General features: G+C 40.3%; 1 protein-coding gene across 1 annotated transcript in view; it reads right to left on the bottom strand.

The window, feature by feature from the left end:
* The window catches only part of GLI3 (GLI family zinc finger 3), a 137206-nt gene that overhangs the window by 13805 nt on the left and 101157 nt on the right, over nucleotides 1–22244 (bottom strand). The window contains exon 8 of the mRNA XM_010223780.2: nucleotides 21935–22075. Within this exon, the coding sequence (XP_010222082.2) occupies nucleotides 21935–22075 (141 nt within the window). The remainder of the gene's footprint in view (nucleotides 1–21934; nucleotides 22076–22244) is intronic.

Below are 22244 nucleotides of genomic sequence, written 5' to 3'. Positions count from 1 at the left end.
TTAGACAGAAGGGTAATATATTAGCAGACCTATAAACTTGCCTGAATACTCAAAGACTGATGTGGAAGAAGACACTGCTACATGTCAAACCATCACAAGCAAGAGCGCAACAGTAGAATTCAGCAATGCTCATACCTAAGGGGTCTCACAGCTTTCATCATCCTGGTCACACAGGACCCCGGTCAGATAGCTTCCCTCCCTTAAAATGTGCTCTGAGAACAGACCAAGCATCTGCCACGGACATGTAGACAGAACAACGGAAGTGAAGGACAGACTAAACCGGACCAGGGATTATTCTGCAGAAAACAATGTGCAATCATTCAAAAAAAAAAAATAAAAGTTCCAAGGAAGAGGGTGTTTTTGCCATGCAAACAATGGCAATTAGAAATGATCAGAAGTTTGTGAACTCTGGCATTCAGGTTCTCTGAATCAGATGATTACCTTTGGATTTTGCACGGTGTTTTTGACTCCCTGCTCTCCATTATAAGAGAGAATGAATGGTTTTGAGCTTGTAAAACAAAGAACAGTCTGGAATAAGAGTATTATGCAAAGCAGAAGCTTTGGTACAGTACAATAAGGATTTATAGGGTTTGAATTTATAATCTGTTTGTAACCTTATTACACCCATGAAATGTCACATTCCAGGGACTAGATCAGAAGGATTTTTTTTTCCTGTTGAAATTGAATTTTGATGCAGTTGCAGGGTGTGAAAAGGCTTTTATTTTAATTTTGTAGGCCCAAACCTGCAAGTTTTACTCATGTTGGTAATCCTTATTATAGTAAATAGGCGCATGAAGGCCAATGATATTACTCCCTAGTGTCAGGTTTGCTAACACGAGGCTCTGAAGCACCAGCTCTGTAGTATTAGCAATTTCTAACCTGAAAAAAAGAGAGAAAAAAAAAAGGCCACTTAAAAGCTAGGATTCTGCCAGCTATCTCCCACTGCACACAGTTCTCTGAATCTGCTAACCAAGGGTCATTCACAGCATACCAGTGACTTTCATGCCGTTTCAATGCTAATTACCAAACCCAAATCTGTCCTGGCTTTTCTGGTTTTCTATGGAGTTCCACTATTAACTTTTGGCTCCAAAATACCCTAACATGAACTAAGGGAGCTGACCTAAATACCAGGTTTGGTGTCAAAACACTATGGCTTTGGAAAAAGGAGGCCCTAAGACAGCTTTCAATTCCAAATCAAAATAAGCCAGCGAATTAACTGAAATCAAGGGTGAACTTGGCCTATCATGTCTGCTGGGAAAGCTCAAAAAATAGAGGCCATAAGAAGAACAATCTACAGCATTCTGAAAACACAAATGTTTATATGATATGCAACAGTATTTAGAATAATAACATCTTAAAAGGTATGTGTTCTTATTTAATCAATACATACACGGTGTGCAGCTCTCTACTGCAGCAGATAATGCAAGGTCTCTTTGGAGTTATGCCCTGCCATAATCTTAATGTTTTATTTCCTCTTCAAGGTATTTTTCAGAAGAAAGGAAATGCATTAGTATTCTCAAGTCAACTGCTTGTTACCTATTAGTTACTGAATACATAAACAAAGCCCAAATGCGCATGCACAGCAGTCAAACAGTCCCGGGGAAGCCGATCCTTCACAGCGGTGGAGTGAGTTGGGTGGTATGGTGGCATAACGCATAATATGGGCATTACCAAAGAATGCTTTGTTTTCAACTACAATTACAATTATAGATTTTTTTATCATCTCACAATTATTTTCCTCTATTTTAGGAATTTTGAAAGTGTATATGAAGTAACTCCCTGTGAAACCTCACTACTGACTTCAAACAGAACAAACATTCAATCACGGCCTCCTCACACAAACCTGCCCCTCAACTCCACCGTTTCACAAATGCCCTCAGACCAGCCCTGCTGCTGCAGTTGCCGCGTACAGGATGAAGAGCAAGCTGTGAAGAGGCATCGCGGTGGAACAGCCGCTAAACACAGCTTATCCTGCAGCTGCACGGGGGAGCTGGAGAGCCCACAAGTCGCACAGAGGAGACATGTGGAGATTGTGTCCGGCAGCAACACACTGAGGCTGCTTTGGAAGGGGATTAGTTGTTCCTGACCAGAAAGTCCTGCAGGGAACACACTTTTATTTAGGTGTTTTGCACAGGCAATGTAGATTTGTCCCTAAGCTCATACACAGTTAGCTACTGGAAGGGACTTTCTGGTCAAGCCCATCCCTCGCTATGGCAAGCCCCACTACACCTAATCCTGTTCATGAACAGAGCAAGCTTCATCTTCTAAGTACTTTGGTGTTCAGCTCCCTCTATTCCCAGGGGAAGGCTATTCTAGGAACTCACTCCTCTGCTGGTTAACAACTGTCTAATTTCTAGCTTGGATTTATTCACAGCCAATTTACACTCATTTGTTCTTGTGCCAACACTATCCTTCAGCTTAAATAGCTCTGTTTCCCTCCACCGTGTTTCTCTCCTTCCCTCTCTATTCCCCTTCCCCCACCCCCCACCAACCCAACTAATTTACAGACAACACTCTCCCGTTTGCCTTCCTTTTCTGGGTTAGATGAAATGTTTTTTTCTAGTCTTCTGGAGAAAGATCAATTCCTCACTGCCTGTCTTAGCCTGCTTTGATTCCAAGTGTGGAAGCCCCTGCATCTTACTCATGTCTGTCATTTTGGCCCTAAGTTCCTCATAGCTACGCATAGGGCTGTGTTAGCCCACCCAGCTCAGCTGTCCTCTCAGCCCTTCTCTTTGCCTGATCTAGAAAGACATCACCTTCTTGGCCACAATAACATGAAGTGTCTGAGAGCTCACCTTTTTTTTTTTTTTTTTTTTTTTGTAACAGAATTTAAAATTACCTATCCTCACTTAGGTGTATTTGCAGATCTCTCTCTCTCTCTTCTGCTAGTTACTTGAGACCACTAGAAAAGCATCTGAGTATCTTACAGCTTGTTAATATACCTCTCCTAACAACAAACCTTGGGAAATACTATCTACTACTATGGTCACATTAGAGATGAAGATTTAAAGCCCAATAAAGCTAAGACTCACAGTCTTTAGACTTTAGGTTACTGACTCCCACTGAAATCATTCATGAATGGCATGCATACTTCTGAGGTTCTTGACCCACACAGCTTCCTGAGGTACCTAAGTGATCCACTGTAAAAAGAATACCAGCATTCAAAATACTATCAGGGAACATTTAAGCAAGTATCCATGCTTAACTTACTCCCCAAGGATGCAATCCATGGTTCTACACTGCTCCTCGCTACCATTTTAGGTAGTCAGGCAACTAAGAGATGACTTCAGTCAGTCCTCCCTACCATCTCATTAACAACTCCATAAAGATTAACTCTAAGATCCATGGCTACATGGACAGACAAAAGGTCTGTAAATGAGCCAGGAGATAAAGGATGGCCTGGTGAGGCAGGAAATATCCTCCAACAATAGAAATCCCACTGTGGCGAAGCAAAAAAACTCCATCTCTGTAGAGTGAAACCCCCAACAGACTTTTCAGACACATTCCAATCACTGCAATCGAGTCTTTCTCTAACCTTTGTGACTCTCTGTTAGAACGACACATGCATTTTAACTTCCTCTCATCTGCTGGAAAGTAGGTACGGATCCCTTCTGTCTTTTCCCAACTAAAGACCATTCGCAGGCACAACCACGTTAGACAACAAGAGACTAACATCTCCTTCCTGTTCTATTAAGAAGAGTATGCATTTGACCTCACTCCTTAAGTACTTAAGCTGTTTTCAGTTCAAGCACTTAAGCTGCTTTAAGCCATTATGGTGGCATAAACACTTAAGCCGCTTTCAACTCCTAAAGCCGAACAGAAGCTATAGCTATACATTAAGAAGCCTGCATAGGCACATGCCTGAGGAGAAACTGAGATAACTCTCTCTGTTCCTGTTTCCCTTCCTTTGGATACATTTATTGTTATGCTATTAGAGTTCTTGTGACTGTCCTGCATATTTTACAGAAGAATTAGGAAATACTGTTATGACAGATCTGATGAGCGACATGCCAATTTGTACAATCCACATATCTGGCCCAAAGCAGGTCAGTGTCTCAACGATCTTGACAGCTTTGCTGAAATGGAATACCCCCAGTTAAAATCAGCCGGATCTTAAAAGGACTGCATGGCAATGTCCTATACAAAGAATACAATAGATACTGTGTCTGCACACTGCACCCCTCAACTTGTAGTGTTTGATCTTTGTCATTCAATTTCAATACCCAGTTTTCAAAATTTTCCACTATTAAGAAATTAAATCCCCTCCATCCCCCAAATTTGGTCATGATTGTAAAGCTCAATGAGGACTAGAGGTACACTACATTTCACTAATCAGATATTTTGGGCTTTTATGTAAGAGAGGATTGCAACTTTTTTAGGAGTACAAAAAATATGCTGCAAATGTCTATCTCCAGTAGGACTGGAAAGTTTTTAGACATCCCATTACCAAAAATCTAATCACTAAGTAAAGAAAGTTTCATTCAAAATAATGGCTATTTCAGAATTTCAAAAATAAGAAATGTAACTTAAACCATTTTAGAAACTTAATACATGAGCTGTGCACATGAGCATTAATGTTTAATTCGAAAAGAAAAGAAAAGAAAAGAAAAGAAAAGAAAAGAAAAGAAAAGAAAAGAAAAGAAAAGAAAAGAAGAGAAGAAGAAGAAGAAAAGAAGAGAAGAGAAGAGAAGAGAAGAGAAGAGAAGAGAAGAGAAGAGAAGAGAAGAGAAGAGAAGAGAAGAGAAGAGAAGAGAAAAGAGGAGAAGAGAAGAGAAGAGAAGAGAAGAGAAGAGAAGAGAAGAGAAGAGAAGAGAAGAGAAGAGAAGAGAAGAGAAGAGAACAGAAGAGAAGACTGTAACCAGCATACTAGCTGACTTCACAGCTGCAGCTCATTTATTACTATGCTCTTCTGGATTCCCGTCTCTATTTTTTAAGAACGTACAATAGCCGTCAATGAAAGAAAGAGAGGATTGAAATCGGAAGGCCAAGTCAACTGAAAAATAATGATAATCTATAACTTGAGAAAGCCCACTGGAGATGGAAGAGAATGACAGGCATTAGAGAAAGACAATCTGGAAACCGACAGTTGGAAGAAAGAATGGAAATGGTAGGAAAGGAGGAAGCTGGGGAAGGAGGATTGGGAGAATGTGCTTGCCCTCCTGCAAATCTGAATTCAAAGGTGGCTACTTATATTGGTAAAACACTTTGGGATAGTCTGTCAGGAACCTTGCCACTCCAACCAAGAAGCCTTTTCCTGCCCTTTCACCCACCATTGCCTCTCTGCACCAGTTCAGCAATTCCCCCTGCTCCCCGAGTAGGAAAATTGTTTGCAACACACACGTTCTGCCCCAGGAAGCGGTGCTGATCCTGAATGCTCTGGGTGGGAACAAGCAAAAAGTCCTCTGCCAGAGGAACTCCTCTGTCCTCACTCTTCCTCTGGAAGTCATTGCTTTTACTCTCGGGTCGGGAGCACAGAGCATATTCTGGACACACCAAGACACTAATTTGAGAGAACTTGCTGCCCTTCCAACATCTATAAACAGCTCACCTCACCTGCCACAGTGAGAATGGCTTAGGCTAACTCGGCACCTTCTGATTGCAACATCCCAACGAGCTCTCTCTTGAGAGGTGCACACTACACTGAGGAGGACCCTAATTTCCAACAAATGTGAACGGCTAGGGACAACTGCTACCATTGGCCAGTGCAGATGCCGCTGGGAGAAGACCTGGGTCTACAGTCATAATTAAAATCTGCATTAAAGATCTGGGGTCAATATAGCAAACAGGAAGAAAAGTTCTTGTCTCACGGGACATAAAACTTTGAAAGCAAGCAATACACGAAGAGTAGGCAGACTAACAATAATTAATAAAGATTTACATTTTGTATATTTTTTGTCCCAAATTGTATTTAACCAAGCTATAGTGAATCAAAGGATTTCTAATGGAAGAGTCTGGAGAAATTTTGTTCGTGAAATGTGGAGCAGTATTACTGATAAACAAGAATATGCTAATTCAAAGGCCACAATGGAGCAGGACTGTTTTCTTCTCATCTCCCTGCTTCAGCTGAAAATATAGGTTTACTTAAACAACAACGAAAATGTTTTCTTTCTGCTTCTCCTTTTGTTCTCTCACAATAAATTCTGTAGTTGTCTTTGTTGCCTATCAATAGGTTAAACATATCCAACTTGTATGTTTAAATGCTAAAGACAGAGAAGTCCCCAAGGATATGTCAATCGTTGGCTCTTGTACAAAGAAAATACTGTATTTTGCTCAGAAGAGCTTTCTATGGCAATTTAAACACAGTGAGAGAGACACAATATCCTGGAGAGAGGAAAACCTGCCTTATTACATTCCTGACCCAAGAGAAAGGATCTGCCCTTAGGACATAAAGAGAATCAATGGGGGGTGGAGGGAAAGAGAAAAGTTATCTAATCCTAAAAATAAAGACAGCAGTTCATAATACAGCATGACCTTTCTTTTAATCTCTGATACAGTAGTTATACAGTATGGATATGATAAAATACCGAAGCAGCAAACACAGCTTGCTCTTCTCGCTAAGAACTGATTCCGCAACGTTGCATCTATGTTTCCAGATTTTAGACAGCTTTTTGTAAGGCTTTGCGATATTCTGTGCAGGGAATGGAAGTTATGGGATATCACAAGGATTCTTTCCCAGTAAGATCACATCTTGTTCTTGTTTTATTTAATATATTTATATTCACATATACAGTATAGCTAAATCTGTTAGGAGAGAAATGTAGCTCCATCAGTTTTTACAGCTCTTGCTTGATTTCCTGTGTAAGACCATCCACCTATAAAGCAACAGGCAGAAACTGCACCTTTATTTCCTTAAATGAAAAATTTACTAAATTACATTCTACCCAAAAATCAGCAGAAAGCTGTGGACATTAATCATTCCACTTTTACAGTGGTATAAGAGGCACTTGGATAGTTCTCAGCTTTGTTTTTTTCTCTTATGTTCAAGACAGACAGCTAACTCCTCTCAAAAGTTTTTTTTGCTTGCTTGTTTGTTTTTGCTTATGCCTCCACCCTCCAAGGATATGCCCTGTGCTCCTGAGCACTGCTGCTGAAGAAGAGGGATAAAGAAATGACCATGAGGATGACTGACTTCTTGGGATGCTGGGATGCAGGAGCCCATAGGGAAAGTGTCCTCCTCTCTGCTCTTCCTTGGGGACAAGGGCCAGCTGCAAGCTGGTCGCTATTTATCCCGCACCCTCTCACTTCTCTGCTCTAGCTGTGCACCCAGCTGCCTCCTCCTATACCCCAGTGCACAATTTCCTGCAGTTTGCATCACTTGCTTTACTCCAGCGTGTGGGTGCTGGTGAGTTCCCCTCCGCCTTCCGCATTTTTCTTGGTGCTTCCCTGCATCCCTTCTGGATCCACATTTGGTCTCACAGTTGAGAGCTGCACTGAGCATACAGCTGTTACTCTAACAGCGCTTGGGGAAATGAAAGTCTTTTGCTGCTGGGTAATATTTTCCAACAGCCTGAGTTCCTGAGCAGTTGTAATCCCCTTTAGAAAAAGCAGCCTGACATAAGTAACTCCATTGTAACGGTCACACTCACCAGGACTTCAGCTATGTGCACAAATCACTTCAGGAAACTCTGGCTTACATACTCATGTTTGTCTTAGTTTTACTTTGTATGTCTTACGCTCTTCACATTTAGGTCCCCAAGTCATACCCATATTTTCCAGTTGTCTCTCTTACATGTAAATTTCACATTTTAAAAACTGGGGAATTTGGCATCTGCAGAATAAACCAAAAGACCCAAGACAGACTAGTGAGAAAAAAAGCAGAAGCAGCAGCCAGGCAAAGGGTGTGCCAGTGAGGGAGAATTCCAGTTTGAGCTCGAGAGGACAGAGAGGGAGGGAAGAACTCAAGAAAGGCCACTTGCTGAAGTGTTTAAGATCCATTTCTGACTAAGTGGTGGAACTGTGATGCTGGTCTTTACACTGGAATAAAGACTGAAGGTGGTCTTTTCTCGTGTCCTACACTCTTCTACACCCTGGTTTCCTGGCTCTCCAGGAGATGGGAGCACCACGGGGTGAGATGTAGGAACTATTCCAGACTGAACAGCAGGAACTGTTCCTGCCTACATGGTATGACTGTAGGGAGGCACAAGGCCTTGTCTTGCTGTGGCTTACAAGACAGAAGCTCCTTGTTACAAAGACTTTCATATTCCCCATTCCATATATCGGTTCTTCTGTTGCACGTTTCTCCCTCAAACTAGTCAAAACAGTAGTATACAAAAAGGGCAGAGCTCCTCCTACAGCTGGATAAAGAAAAGGGTCTGAAACTGAATGTCAGCCCTTCAGTGGAATTGTTGTTACCTCGAAATGTTGTCCAGAAAAATGCACCAACTGAACTTTCTAGGACCAACTGAATATGGAAGAACTGAAAACCACCTAAGGCTCAACTTCAAAATTTTCTGCCTCATGATCTTTGCATTTAGGGATAAAAATTGATTTTGCGTGCAATTGCTAGGGAATTTTCAGGAAAACCAAGTTAAAAGCCATTAAAACTCCCTAACAGGCAATATCCAATGTGAACAATGGTTGACTTCCTTCTTTGCATTCATGAACTCGCATACAGCTGTGTACAGCCTTTAACAAAAACATATGTGAAAAACAGGCCTTGCACACACAAAAAAAAAAAAAAAGGAAAAAAGAAAAAAGAAAAAAAGGTCCAAGCCCTGCACATCCAGGCTCTCAGCATTGCTGCAGATGTTAGTGTAACACACTTAAAAGCACATATTCTATTTCTGTTTTTTTCCAGCTGACAAAGAAGTACCACAGAGAACTCCCACCAGTGTCTTTGAGAAGGAAGGCATCATGAATGGGCATTACAATTTCATTCTATTTGCAAGTAGCATGAACAATGAAAATATCCTCCTGGTTTTCTGGTTTTGTACAAAACACACTAGCACACACTAGGTAGAAGAACCAAATAGTTTGGATTTTTCCCTACATTGCAGCTGAAGACAAAATCTATAGGCCTCTATCCTGCCACTATAACTCATTCAACTTCAATGGTAATCAGACCTGCTGTATATATTAAACCTGAAATTAACTATTCTCCCCTCATATTGTTTGGCTTTGATATATCCCAGCCATTGCTCCTAGCTGTGACGCACAGATCTTGATCCTGTGAGTTGCCCTGTGTTCATGGGTTCTTATGGCAGCTCAGAGCCCATTAAATGCTTTTGGGGCCAAGCGCACTGAGCTCTCTGCAGGACTGAGTCTTTAGCAGCTCTCTCATGGTTAGTTATTGTGCCTTGGGATCAAACCAAACTAAAAGTAATAATATTTCCCTTTAAAATAGCGGATGTTCACAAGAAAATAAAATGGGAGGAGATTTCTAATCTCCACATTCCACAATGCAGACCAGACTCGTGGAGCCAAGAAACAAACTTACGATAGTAAAGATGCATAAAGGGGGGGGAAAAAGGACATAAAAAAGTACCCAGCAAAATATCCCTATTGGTGTCATGCATGAAATGAATATACTAAGCCAGAGTTGTTTCATATAAACTGTACGCCTTTAATGACAAAAATCTGTTAAAATGTACATGCCTTTCAGTGCAACGGTTGGGAAATAGCCTATGAGCAGGTTAGTACCAACAGTCTCTTTGAGTTAAAATGTAACCATATATTACAGCAGCTTTATATCATTTTATATTAGCAGAGACAAACTGCTTAATCCCATGAGCCAACTTATAAATCTAAGAAATGCTATAGTAAGATAAGGAAACACCAAAAAGGAGTGTTTTCAGTATGATTTTGAAGACTTCCAAACTCCCAGACAAGTACAACGGGTCATTTATCTACATGGAAGATTAGCAAAATACTCAATTCCTTACAAGAAAATTAAAACATTGCCTTGCTTTACCAAAAATCCTATGCGCGTAATAAGGGAAAATAGTAAGGTAAATGTCAGACAATTAAATGGATCTGCTGTTCATGGTATATTAAACATATGGCTAGAAACACTAAGCATGACAAGCCTTATTGAGCAATGTGCATTTCCCTTAGTTCAACCTTGGACCAGACTCTGCACAGCCCTTCATTTTCTTCTGCTTTTAGCACTTTTTAATGATTACAGCACAGCTAACACCAATCTCCTTAAAATAAAAACTCCTCTTCAAATGGATTTTCCTGTGTAAGTCCATCAGTTAAGTCTTTTTAAATTTTTTAAAGAGAGTCCGATGCTTACTATGTGAACACATTCCAAATGCCTATACACTAAAAATACCCACGCTCTGTCTGCAAAGATGGACTGTTAAATAGCGTTTTTTTTTTTTTTTAAATGCACTTAATGTCTCTTTACAGATAATCTACAAGACCTGCAGGTGAATTAGAGCTAATACCTGACCCACTTTTTGCAACAAAATGCACAAAGAACTAAGACAGCCATGAGGGTAGTGCAACACTTATATAGAATTTACAAAGGTATATGTAGTTATAGAATATTACACAAATCTTTACTAGATGATGTATGTTTTAATGTTTGTTTCATCACAGAGGAGAGCCTACTGGAATTAATATAACATCAAAAAGTGATGGAAAGAGCACTGTGTTACGGTCACGACATCGCGACTGAACTGCAGAAAATATTTCAGGCCCTTCCTCTTTAACATTTTAAGAAGCATTTTTAACAAGCTTCTGCAATGCGCAGCAATTTATTGCTCCTCTGAGACACCTTCCTCGATGTCTTCTACTGGACACCCATTTAAAATTTACCCTGTGCGTCCGTGCTAGGTTTGGCCACGCCAGTCACATCCCAGCAGAAGTCAGGATTTGTTAAGGTCTCTACCACGTGACAAGTTAGCCACCCTTGATACTGCAGGGAATGGCAGAAGAGACACTGCCTTTTATCGCTGTCTTGCCACAGGATAACATTTTCTTTTCTCTTTTATAGGCCATAGACATTCTTGAGATTAGACTACAGCAGCGTGTTAGGGCTATTGGAACAAAAGCTGTGTAGGATCACCTGCCAGAAAAGAGGTGTATCCCCGAGGAAAGAGGGATATTCCCAGAGTATCACTCTTAGGACAGAGCCAACACTAACTTACTTTCTGCCCTGTTCTCCATGTAGCAATTTTAATTTACTCACAGTGTAGAAGTGCTTCAGGAAACTAGGGTAACTAGAAAGTAAGCCTACATAGCAGTGTTGTGGCACCATCTGAACAGGACAGGCTTGTGCTGGCTGTCAATCCAGGAGCCCATGGCAGGAAACCAAAGGGGAGTCTCAGTGACAAGCTGGCATCTTTGCAATTCTCCGTCACCCAAAACTACTGGAGCTGGAGCCTGGCACCTTTAGAATGTGATATAAAACTCTTTGTTTAGGCCTTTCTTGCTAACCGTGAGTGTTGGAATCCCCTTGGCAATGAATTTCCTGGCTGGTAATCCCCTGGCTCTGATCCACGCAGAGAAGGCTGCCGCACTGGAGGGAGGTGCGAAAGGCACATGCTCCTCTTCTTGCAAAATGATTTAAATGACAGTGGCCAAGCCTCAGAACTCTAAACTTGCCCTGCGTAATGAAGTACGCTTGTTGTTAAATGCTCCTTAAGCTGGGCAGAATGGTGCAAATGCTGCAGGTAGGAGCATCTGGATTTTCTGTGGTAATATTTTAAGGGCTTTAAGTACAAGAAAGGTAGGCAACAGTATCCCGAAAGTACTGAGATACAGAAATACACGTAGTGTGTTAATTAGCAGTGAGAATTGTTAAAAGGATAAATCCTTAATTCTACTGACTTTAAGAAAAATTAGATTAACAAAAAAAAAAAATTACCATGTACCCATAATGTATCAGGCTGCTACATTCTAAGCTCTGTATGGAAGTACATAACTCCTACAGCAAACCTACCTAGTGCTGGTAACTGCAAAATAACCAAGAGCTATTGCACTGCCTCCCCCTCATAGCCAGCCCAAGTGGGTTAGAACAGCTTTGACAAGATATTTTTTAAGTTCTTCTGAGCCAAGGGAACCAAGAAGATGAGTGGACACAACATTTATAAACAACCAAACTCTGGAAGAAATATAGATTAAGTTTCCTTTACTTTTAGACAGTCTCCCACAAGAGGAAGAATACTGGTACCATGCTCACATGTGCTAAGAAGAAAGGATTGAGATATCATCTTTTTAATTAACTTAACCCAAATCGAGGCAATCTTAACAACAGCACTCCAATGCTGGATTTGTCAAATCAGAAAACATCAGACCTAAAGCAATATGGGAAACCCACCTGTCCATCACCCTCCAGAATTAAATACAAAAAAAAAAAAAAAAAAGAAAGATCCCCCTGGTTGCATCCTTCTTCCACATCATCATGACATGGAGGGGTCTACCACTGGATCATAACTAATACCAGTATCAAGGCAGTAACAGGATAATAATAATAAAGCAGTGAGCATGTAAGGGTTGAATACTTGTGGAGCAAGATCTTGCTTTCACTGAAAACAATCCAAAAATCTCCCTGAATTCAGGGGCTGTTGGAACAAGCCCTTGGCTGGGAAAAATAACTAACTGCTATAGTAAGGGGCTAAGGACAAGGAAAGGATGGACACAGGCGTACTGTGCTTCTTTGAAAATTTAGTGAGTCCCTACCCGCCGCTCTGCGGCTGCTGTTCTTTCTTTTAGTGCTTTCTTGACACATGTAGGAGAGGATAAAAGCCTAATGGGTGCGAGTGTCAGCACAATATAAATTACTGCAAGGAAAAACTTGATGCATGGCTTGGGATCTGAAAGAGGAATGTCCACCATTGTTTGTGATTATGGATCACATCACAATCTAATAGCAATTTTTATTTAATCAATAATTTCCATGCTGAACAGACAGCCCTGTTACAGAGAATCGACAAGCAGGTACTGATAGCGACAAGGCTTGTTATTAATCTTTACCCTGCCAACATATCAACCAAACTACTGTAAAAAAGCACCACCAAGATGGATTTAGAAATAGGGCGCTTTTTTTTCTCCTTTTTCATTCTTTCTTTCTTGTCTTTTTTTTCCTCTCCTTTCTTTACATTTCTCTTTCTCTCTCTTTGCATTTTTTTTTCTCTTTCTTTCTCTTTCCTTTCCATTTCTTCCTTTCCTTCTTAGTTACCCATCCCTTTCCAGGTATCTAATGTTTCCTACACTTTATATCCTAAGTTTATTTGAAAAATCTGGGGCTTGAATTACATAAAAAGGCAATTCATATTAAGCAATTTCACAAATCAGTGGGACCTAGCCCAGTGCTCAGTGTTAGCCATTATAGGCTAATAAATCATACTTTCTCTTTGAGATGTCAATCGCCAAAGTGCTTTGTAAAAATGTTGGCATCTGTAATTCAGCGAAGCCTTTTCATCTTGAAATAAGATGCTCCAGACTGATAACAAGAATAATCCTCTCTTGATCAAAAAAAAAATCTGCATTTTACCAATTAAAGCTGCTGCCAGAAGCCAAACGGAGCAGCACTGAGACTCCACTGTAGTTTATCTCTGCTAAACACAAGGAGGGATACAGTTAGAGCTTTGTTTCATTTTCAGCTTGACTACTTTATCTCTCCAAGAACTGCAGCATCTCAGCCCGGCGATGCACGTAAGAATGGGATACGCAGACCTCATACCTGCAGTACCAGACACCAAAGCCACCCACTCCCAACAAAAACACCATCCACTCACTTTACAGATTAGGCAGCCGACATTTTGAAGAAAAGTCACGCTGGCACAAAAGTTTGAGCACAGGAAAATACTAAATTTAACAATACAAAAGGCTCAGCTGTTTTTTTTTTTTTTTTTCTATTAAGAGGTTAACACAAACAAAAGAGGGGAAAAAAAAATGAATCCCCCTCCCAGGTCTCAAAAACAAATGCAGAAATGGCACTTCAGTCCCTATCAAGTGCACCCATCCCTGCTTTCATTCATACAAGCAGAGAAAGAGCACACAGAGCAGGGGACTGCAGGAAGCTAGACCTATGGCCTTCCACGGCTTCACCATGAGCAGCCCCGTGTGTGACAGCAAATGACACACTCAGATGCAGCACAGCAGGGAAACTTGCCTGGAAAGGACCTCTTGGCCCAGGCGCATACGCTGTGCCCCGACCCTTCGGACAGGACTGCGTGTCCTTGCAGCACTGAGGCAGCACCTCCCGTTTTCTCTCTTCTAAAGATGCCAACAAGAGACAGGAGCAGGAGTGACACTGTAGCGTCACTTTTGCTTTTGCAGCTTCTCATTTTACGCTTGCTCTGCAAACTGGAAGACACTTATGAAACACAGCTAAAACCTGCAGGAGTCCACTAGGAACCACACAGCTAAATGAACACTTAGAATAAATACTTATTTCCACAGACCACCTGGGTGTGGTGATTAAAAGCACACCAGAGGCCAAGTGCTGCCCATTCCCATGCATGGCCTTTCCTATTCGAAAGCCCACTCACTGAAATCTAAATGCTAGCAGTAACTTCTCAGGAGGGGCACTGTTCTGTCCTACCCACAACAGCGAGAAGAAAGTACTATTTAAACTGCACATCCTAGTTTAGCAACTAGTTTCAGTGCCACCAAGCCAGGGACAGTCACTTTGGCAACTCACCTGAACAGCAGCCATAGCAGTGTCAGACTAACAAGTTTTCCTGATGCTGCGAAAGAAATGCTAATTACAGAGGAATTAATTTTTTTTTAAATGATTACATTTCCTTCTCCAAATCCCCTCAAAACACTTCACAGATTAGGGTGGATTTTTTTTTTTTTGGTAAATGTTTTGCTATCATGAAAAGAATGAAACCTCCACTTATTTTTTTCCCTTTCTGTTCTTGATTCATTGAAAGTCAGACTTGAGGCAGGTGTATGCACTGATGCAGTTGTGCAGGGCAGTGGTGGACCTGAGCCCAAGCACAGCTGCCCTTTCTGCACGAGGCTGCAAGGCAGGCGCTGGACACTGCAGCAATACAGAGGGCATCCTTGCTGTGTGGCAAACACAGAGCAAAGAGGGGTTAGGAAGGCAAACAGGCTCTGCGCCAGACCCCTGGGGCTGCTGACTCCCCATGAAGTGCATACAGAACAGCAGAGAGGTCAGTTTGTGGTTACGTGACCTTAAAATACAACAGCACAACCCCACACTTTGATGGGGGTTAAAGACTTTTTGCATAGAAACACCTCATGTTAGGTACCCATATGGAAAGAGAAAGAGAGAAGGAATACAAACTTCAGGGCAGAGATCTGCATATTAGCTTTCATTTGGCATGCAGCGAATTGCCGGTCCATAAATGAGGCTACCATTCTGGCACATGTGGAAAAATAGGGACTTAGGCTGCTCCATATAATCCAGAACAGTAAGGTGTTGTCTTAATTACAACTCAGCCTTTAAGCAGGCAGCAAGATGGAGATTTCAAAACCTAAAATCTAAAATTCACCCCAAACATCTGGCCAAATGTTTTTCCTGGTTATTTGCTTTCTCTCTATAATCTTTCCTCCCTCTCTATTCCCTCACAGCTATCAAGACCAGATATAGAGCATGAACTGAGAAACCATGTCCAGGGCTCTTGCCTCTAAAAGCATCCCTCTGCCTTCCCCATGCTGTCCCAACCTTTAACTCAAGCCCTGAGTTTGCATCTCTTGAAGAACAATTTCTTTTGTACACAGCATGGCTTCTTCAAATTTGGATTACGGTCCAGATTTCATTGAGTAAAAAATAAAATAAAATAAAATAAAATAAAATAAAATAAAATAAAATAAAATAAAATAAAATAAAATAAAATAAAATAAAATAAAATAAAATGGATAAAACCACCACCACCACCACCACCAAAAAAAAAAAAAAAAAAAAAAAACACCCTTTGCTATAATACATAAAACATTCTCCTGTTGGCAGGGAAAAAATGATTACTATAATGGATTTCATGTTCTTATCTATTCCTTACTCTTTTCAATTTAAAGGAAACATTTCTGAACATTTCAGGGCACTGGCTGTCATTGCCACGCACAATGAGCCTCCAAATGGGCTGAAGCCTCTCTCTGCTTCTGCACCAAAATCAAAGGAAATCATAACAAAATGCACTGAAAATTGCCATTGCAAATAAGAATTACAAAAAAAAATCCCTGCATGTTTTATACACACGTAGAAATTGGGATACGTAATTACCCCCATTCTGGACTGTGAAGGGACTTTATACACATCTCCAAGAACTGCAAGCACAGCCCATCGACAGGACTAGCACCCTACTGTCTTTATCAGCTCAGGGTGTTTTGCTGGCTACTCTGCAGTGAGTATACTGCAGCTGTATACTCACTTACACCTTTGCCCCTGCAACTATAACTCACGGGAACGTTCTCATCCCGAAAAGTGGCTTATGCCCTACCGTAGTTGGGTGACTTCTGAAATTGAGAGATGGAGCTCTCTCCACTTCTGACCTACCATGTCCTATTGGAGAGGAACTCATGTAGCAACCAGAGACCAAATAGAGCATGGCGGCAGAGGGAGTTAAAAGACTTTCAAAAGTCTTTTAACTGATTTGGGGTGCCTCTTAACTGATAGAACTGATTTGGGGTCCCGCTAATTTCTGAATGTCCAAAATGATCCCTCTGAAGGGGTCTAGGCCTTCAGAAGGAGGATGGGTTCTTCATCTGCAGATCAGGCCTGTTCTCAAGTGCCTCAAGCTGTGCAGCATTGATTGAGGCACCCCAGATCACTGCTGACACTGCAAAACCTCATCTGAAGCAGCCTCCAAACATCCTGGGTTCATTTGCTGTGGGTCTTCATGGATATCTGGCCAACTTCTGCCAGCTGGGGTGAAACCACCCTCTTCCATGACAGCAGAGGGCAAAAACCTTCAAAACAGAGAACTTCATCTACTGGTGCTTTTGAATATTGTTAGTCTCTTAAGACTATTAACAACCAAACTGTGGCTGGCCCTGGTGTGTATAAGGATACCAGAAGAACACAAGGAATTTCCCTTTGGGCTTGCGTGCAGTAACAGAGCCTGGTGTTCTGCCCCTGGTTATTGCTGGGGGAACTCTTCAAGTCAAGATGACTTTTAAAAATAGACAGGAAGGCCTCTGCAAATGAAATTCTGAGCCTAAGACATTGCTGTCAGTTTAGGGCTTTTTGATCTCATCTAAGCAAACACAACAACGAGAGCATTTTTGTTGCTGCACAATTAAGGAGAAACCACCAACAAAAAATAGCTTTGCAATTCTTTAAGCGTGTTTCTGAATAAAAATAATTATCATCAAGGCTACACAGCAAGGGGCATGAGAAATAGGCAGCACTGCGCTTTTATGATTGCTATTGTATTAATATTTAACAATAACGTCAGTCATTTCCTTGAAGGATAATTTTCTTCAACAAACTTTTATCTTTAGTGTCTAACCCTTTTGCAATATTTTATTCTTAAACGGATTTCTGGGGGAAAAAAAAAGACAAACAGCAACAAAAAGCAGATTTATAAAAATATACAATATCTTATTAGCTTCTGGGTGCTCAAATGCATTTATCACGTATTTAAAACAAACTTGTGCTCAGCTAAGCCCAATTATAATATCTCGCTGGGCAGAGAAATTAATTAAACGGCTGAATGATAAAGACCCCAGCAGCAAACTGAAGTTCTAAAATAAATATGATTTTTTCTCTCTCTCTCTTTTTTTTTTTAATAATAAGAAGAGAAAGAAAGCAATCCATAACACACATGTTCAAACGGTAATGTAAGTAATCTTTTCAGAAGTGCAATGTGGTGTAAATAAGACTACCTGGCAGGCGAACACAGCGGCGGCTCTAATGCCGCTCTCCAACTTTTGATTTGCTAATGTGAAACACACGCATCCCTTTTGCACCAAGTTCAAATAACCCTGGCATTCCAGCAGTGCAGCTCGGCGACTGAACCAGAACAAGGGCAGAACTTGTCAGGATTTAAGAGCTTTCAGCAAAACCCTTCAATTGCAGCCGGTACCCTATTCCATAGAAGGATATCAATTATAGATAGTGACTTGCTTTAGCAGAGCAGTCGGTACTGTCAGACACTAGATAGACAACCATGAAGAATCATGAATCTTTCTATTAACTGTAGGAGAGGGAAAAAAAAAAGGATGGATAGGTGCTATAAATAAGGCAGAGCGTCTGAATGGTTTAATACCTTTCCTCTTGGTGTATGTATCATGAAAATTTAACCATGCTGAATTCTAAGTGGCACATATCGCTTGAAAAGAAGAGCTTCCACACCAAAATCACTGCAGTGCCAATATCTTCTGGGTGGGTCAATGACTATTCTTTTATGTAGCTTTTTGCTTATTTATTTATAACAGCCCAAGTTCTGTTCATAAATTCAGACAGAAAACATTGTCTCTTGGGACCTAAACAGTCCTTTACTTGCACCCACATTTTGACTAGTAATAGCAGGACTTAGCTATGGAAAGAAAAGAAGAAAAATACCATCAAATATTAAGTATTGTGCCAAAGACTTTGATTTCTGCTGTAAAATTATACCATATATTCAAACACATTTGAATTTACCTTCCATATATGCTGTATCACAAACACCTATTTGAAGGAAACAGTCCTAGAAGCTGCTTGTTTACTGTTGATTTCAGAATAAATCAAGTCTCACCATGAAAGGTAATAAAGCTATCTTCATGTGAGAGAAAGACCGGAATATACAGAAACAAATTCACAGCTGCCTCTATCCGAACACGCGCACCCATGTTTGTGGACAGATGTGCACACATGCCCAGAGCAACGACATCTAACACACGAACTGTATGCGCTGCGGAAAAATTCTCCTGAGTTCCGCTCTGCCTGGCTAGACTGGAATTTGCACTTTACCTTGCTCTTTAGGAGCTCACCACAAAACTAATAGGTAGAAAAACACTTCCATCTTTTCCCTAAACACTGCAGTTCCTCTAAAATACCAGCAGTTTGTGATACAAGACTTGGGTAGCAGTCTGTTCTATGCCAGCAGAGCTTTAGGGTCTGATAGCTTACTAACATATATGGCTATAAAAAAATAGCTTTATTCCCCTGAAAAAAGGGGAAAGATATGTCACTGTGAGTCTTATTGTTAGCTTGCATAGATCTTGAAAGATTCAGTCTTATTAGGAATGCTTTTCAGGTCTTCTTCGGAAATTTTGCATTTTAGAGATTTTCCTCATCCCAGCTGAACTTCCAAAGCCCTGGAAATTGGTTTGGAGAGCTACAGTTGTACATGTGCAGGGATATTCCAAGTATTTTAGATACCAATGCATTTTCCTTTCTATTGAATATTTGTTACATATCAAATACTCAATGGGGTGGGTGATACAGAAGGAGTTTCTTGCAATTCTTGGCAAAGATCCACATAGTTGACTCTTAGGTATGAGTATTATGTCTACCACCACTATTTGGGTACGAGTTACATACATGAGCTACATCATACATAAATATATCATACAAACATGAGTACATGAGCTACATCACTGGGGAAATTTTCAAGGGCCAATCTGTTGTGTAGGGACTTAACACTTTTTTTCAGAATGACACAGCTAAGCAAAATTGGGACAGCTTTCCTGTGAAGCTCTACCAAGATTCAGACTTTTTTCAACTTCTCCTGGTTGCTGCAGGTATACATCATAGGCCTGTGACAATCAAGAGCAGACCGAACGTGAGAGGCAGACAGGGGTGAAGGGCCAGGCTTTCAAACAGAGTTCAATGTCTAAAGCCCTTTGCAATTCTGGGCAGAAACAAACTTGCTCAAGCCAACACGGCAGGCCTTGGCCAGAGCAGCAAAAGAAATCACAAACTAGGACCCCATCACTGAGTCATGCTGACTCCTGCACTTTGATTTGTGCTACTTAAATGTGGTGCTTGCAATGATGGCTATGATAATGATGATGATTTTGTTGTCTTCAGGATCTCAAGTCAGGACTTGCTCCTTGTAATCTTAAATGCCACCCTAAAACCTTGGAATCTTGACCTTTGCCCAAAAGAACTCTTGGCATTATAGAATGTTTTTCATCTACCTGTTTTTATTGCTAGAGAAACCCATTTCAGATGCTGCCGTCATACAAAAATATATGAAGTTTTTTTTTTTTTTTTTAAGAGGAGTCTTGCTGTTGACTCATATAGTCAGATCCTCTACAAAAATCACACTGGGAAAAAAAAACAACAATAAAAAGAACTATCACACCACCAATTTAAATAATTAAAAACTCCGAAAGGTTAGATAAAGAGTGGAATTCAAGTAAATATTATGTCTGAAACCTCAAAAATCATTCTTCCTTTCTTTTTTTTGATTACCAAAGACACCTTTATTATGAATTTATTTTTTATTTCTTTTATTTTAGTGTAAATTGTTCATCATCATCATCATCGTTTCTGAATGTGATCATTTCTGAATACTGAGAAAGGTTTTCCAGGCATTGTAAAGCTTCAGTTTTACAGTTATTAGGAGATATAAAGACTGCCTGAGCAGATTCCTAGATGATGTCAATTGGTCTGTTTGCATGGAATCAACTGCAAGACCAACACTTTATCTTTTAAATGTATCTAACCTTTTGCAGCAGCCAGTCATACGGCTTTTTTTCCCCCAAAAGATATTATGATATTAAAAGACTCTCTCCTTACATTTCACTTTGGCCTATTACAATGTTAGGTTATGTCTGATGAAAAAAACTGTCCACAGATTCAACACCAAATACTGCACTGGAATTTCCAGTGTATCACAAAATTTCCACTAAGCGGTATTATTTTTCATTATTACTGTTACTACTGCTATTTAATTATAATACCAATAACTACAATGAATTAAAAATACACCTTGAAGAGGAACTGCGAACATCACCAAGCCCTCACAATCCAGCAAGCGCAAGCTGGCATTGCTTTACTGAAGTAAATTTTGCAGCATCAGTTTCCCATAGTTGAGGATTTGTATATGGTGTTTAAAAATGCATTTTTGATAAGCATATATATATTTCTCTACATACACATATGCATATATATAAACTTAGATATAGATAAGGCTAATAAATAACTAGGGAGAATTACATTTTTCAACAAGCTGTTTCAGTAAGATCGGCAAGATTGCACAATAGATTTTACAGGATCCTCAGAAAGGTATTAAGCATTTTCTACATAAGATATGATTCTGATGCACAGATTATTTTCTGAAGATGATCATTTCTAATATGGCTACAAGGAATTCATTTTTTTTCAGAGGATTTATATTAATCCTATGATTCTTGTAATTATGAGAGATGCTAAGGAGCTTGGAAATAGGGGGAGAATGTACCTGCTAGGATACATTCCTAATTTTGACAGTTCATTTTCTGTCTTACCATTATACCAAATTGTAAAACATGATTTATCTTGATGACAAATGTGAATACAAAACAACACAGATATGACGAATGTTTCGTGTAACCTAAATAACACTACACAGTTCGCTTTTACTAAATGGGCTGGAATAACTCCATCTCCACATATCTTGCCACATAATCCACTTCAGTTTACACGCAATGGTAAATTGATACACAAAACCCCTGTAAATCCTTAAGGAAGGGGAAGAATCCCTCCATGGAAGAAATCTCTCATTTCTACAGTTACAGTCTCTTGTGGGAAAAAAAAAAAAGTCAAACTTGGGCAAAGGTTAATAATAATTCATGTCCAGCTTACTATTACTCAATAACTATCAAAGTCTCTAACTCGAAATAGCGTTTGCTGGCTTACAGGATCAGAGCCATTACAATCTCTATTGAAGACTTTATTGAATTTTACACTAAGCTTTAGCTGACTGAACAGGTCAAGCACCGTGGCTCAGAGTTTTCTTTATTCTCAGAAACTCATAAACCCCTCTCCAGTTTGCAACGCTGTTAGCTAAGAAACTTGACTCAGCACCGGGTCAGAGACCCTGACCCCCATGAAAAAGGTCACGTAGTTTTAAAACCCAGTTCCTGAATACTATTAACTTACATGCACTAGCTGTTCTTGTGTGTCAAACTCCCGGGAACAGCCTTCCCAATGGCAGTTTGTCTCGTAGACCACTTCAGGCTCCTGCTTGCTTTCATCTTTGTCCCCCTCCTCTTTTACAAGGGTCATTCCTTCTGGCTGTTCCTGGAGAGAGGAAAAAACAGAGGTCAGGAGAGGAGGGAGGAAATTCTCAAACAGAGGAGGAAGAAAAGTGAATTACTTCAGCGTTAAAAGAAGGATGGGGTGGGAGGAAGAGAATATGTTATTCTCAGTTCAGCCTATTGCGCCTTTCTATAAAACACAAAAGCTCAAA

The sequence above is a fragment of the Tinamus guttatus genome, unplaced genomic scaffold, assembly GCF_059628265.1.
Source record: "Tinamus guttatus ecotype Peru unplaced genomic scaffold, ASM5962826v1 Tinamus_guttatus_pri_ptg000104l, whole genome shotgun sequence".
Classification (NCBI taxonomy): Eukaryota; Metazoa; Chordata; class Aves; order Tinamiformes; family Tinamidae; genus Tinamus; species Tinamus guttatus.
Note: the sequence above shows the minus strand (reverse complement) of the source record. Positions and strands in the feature narration are given on the sequence as shown.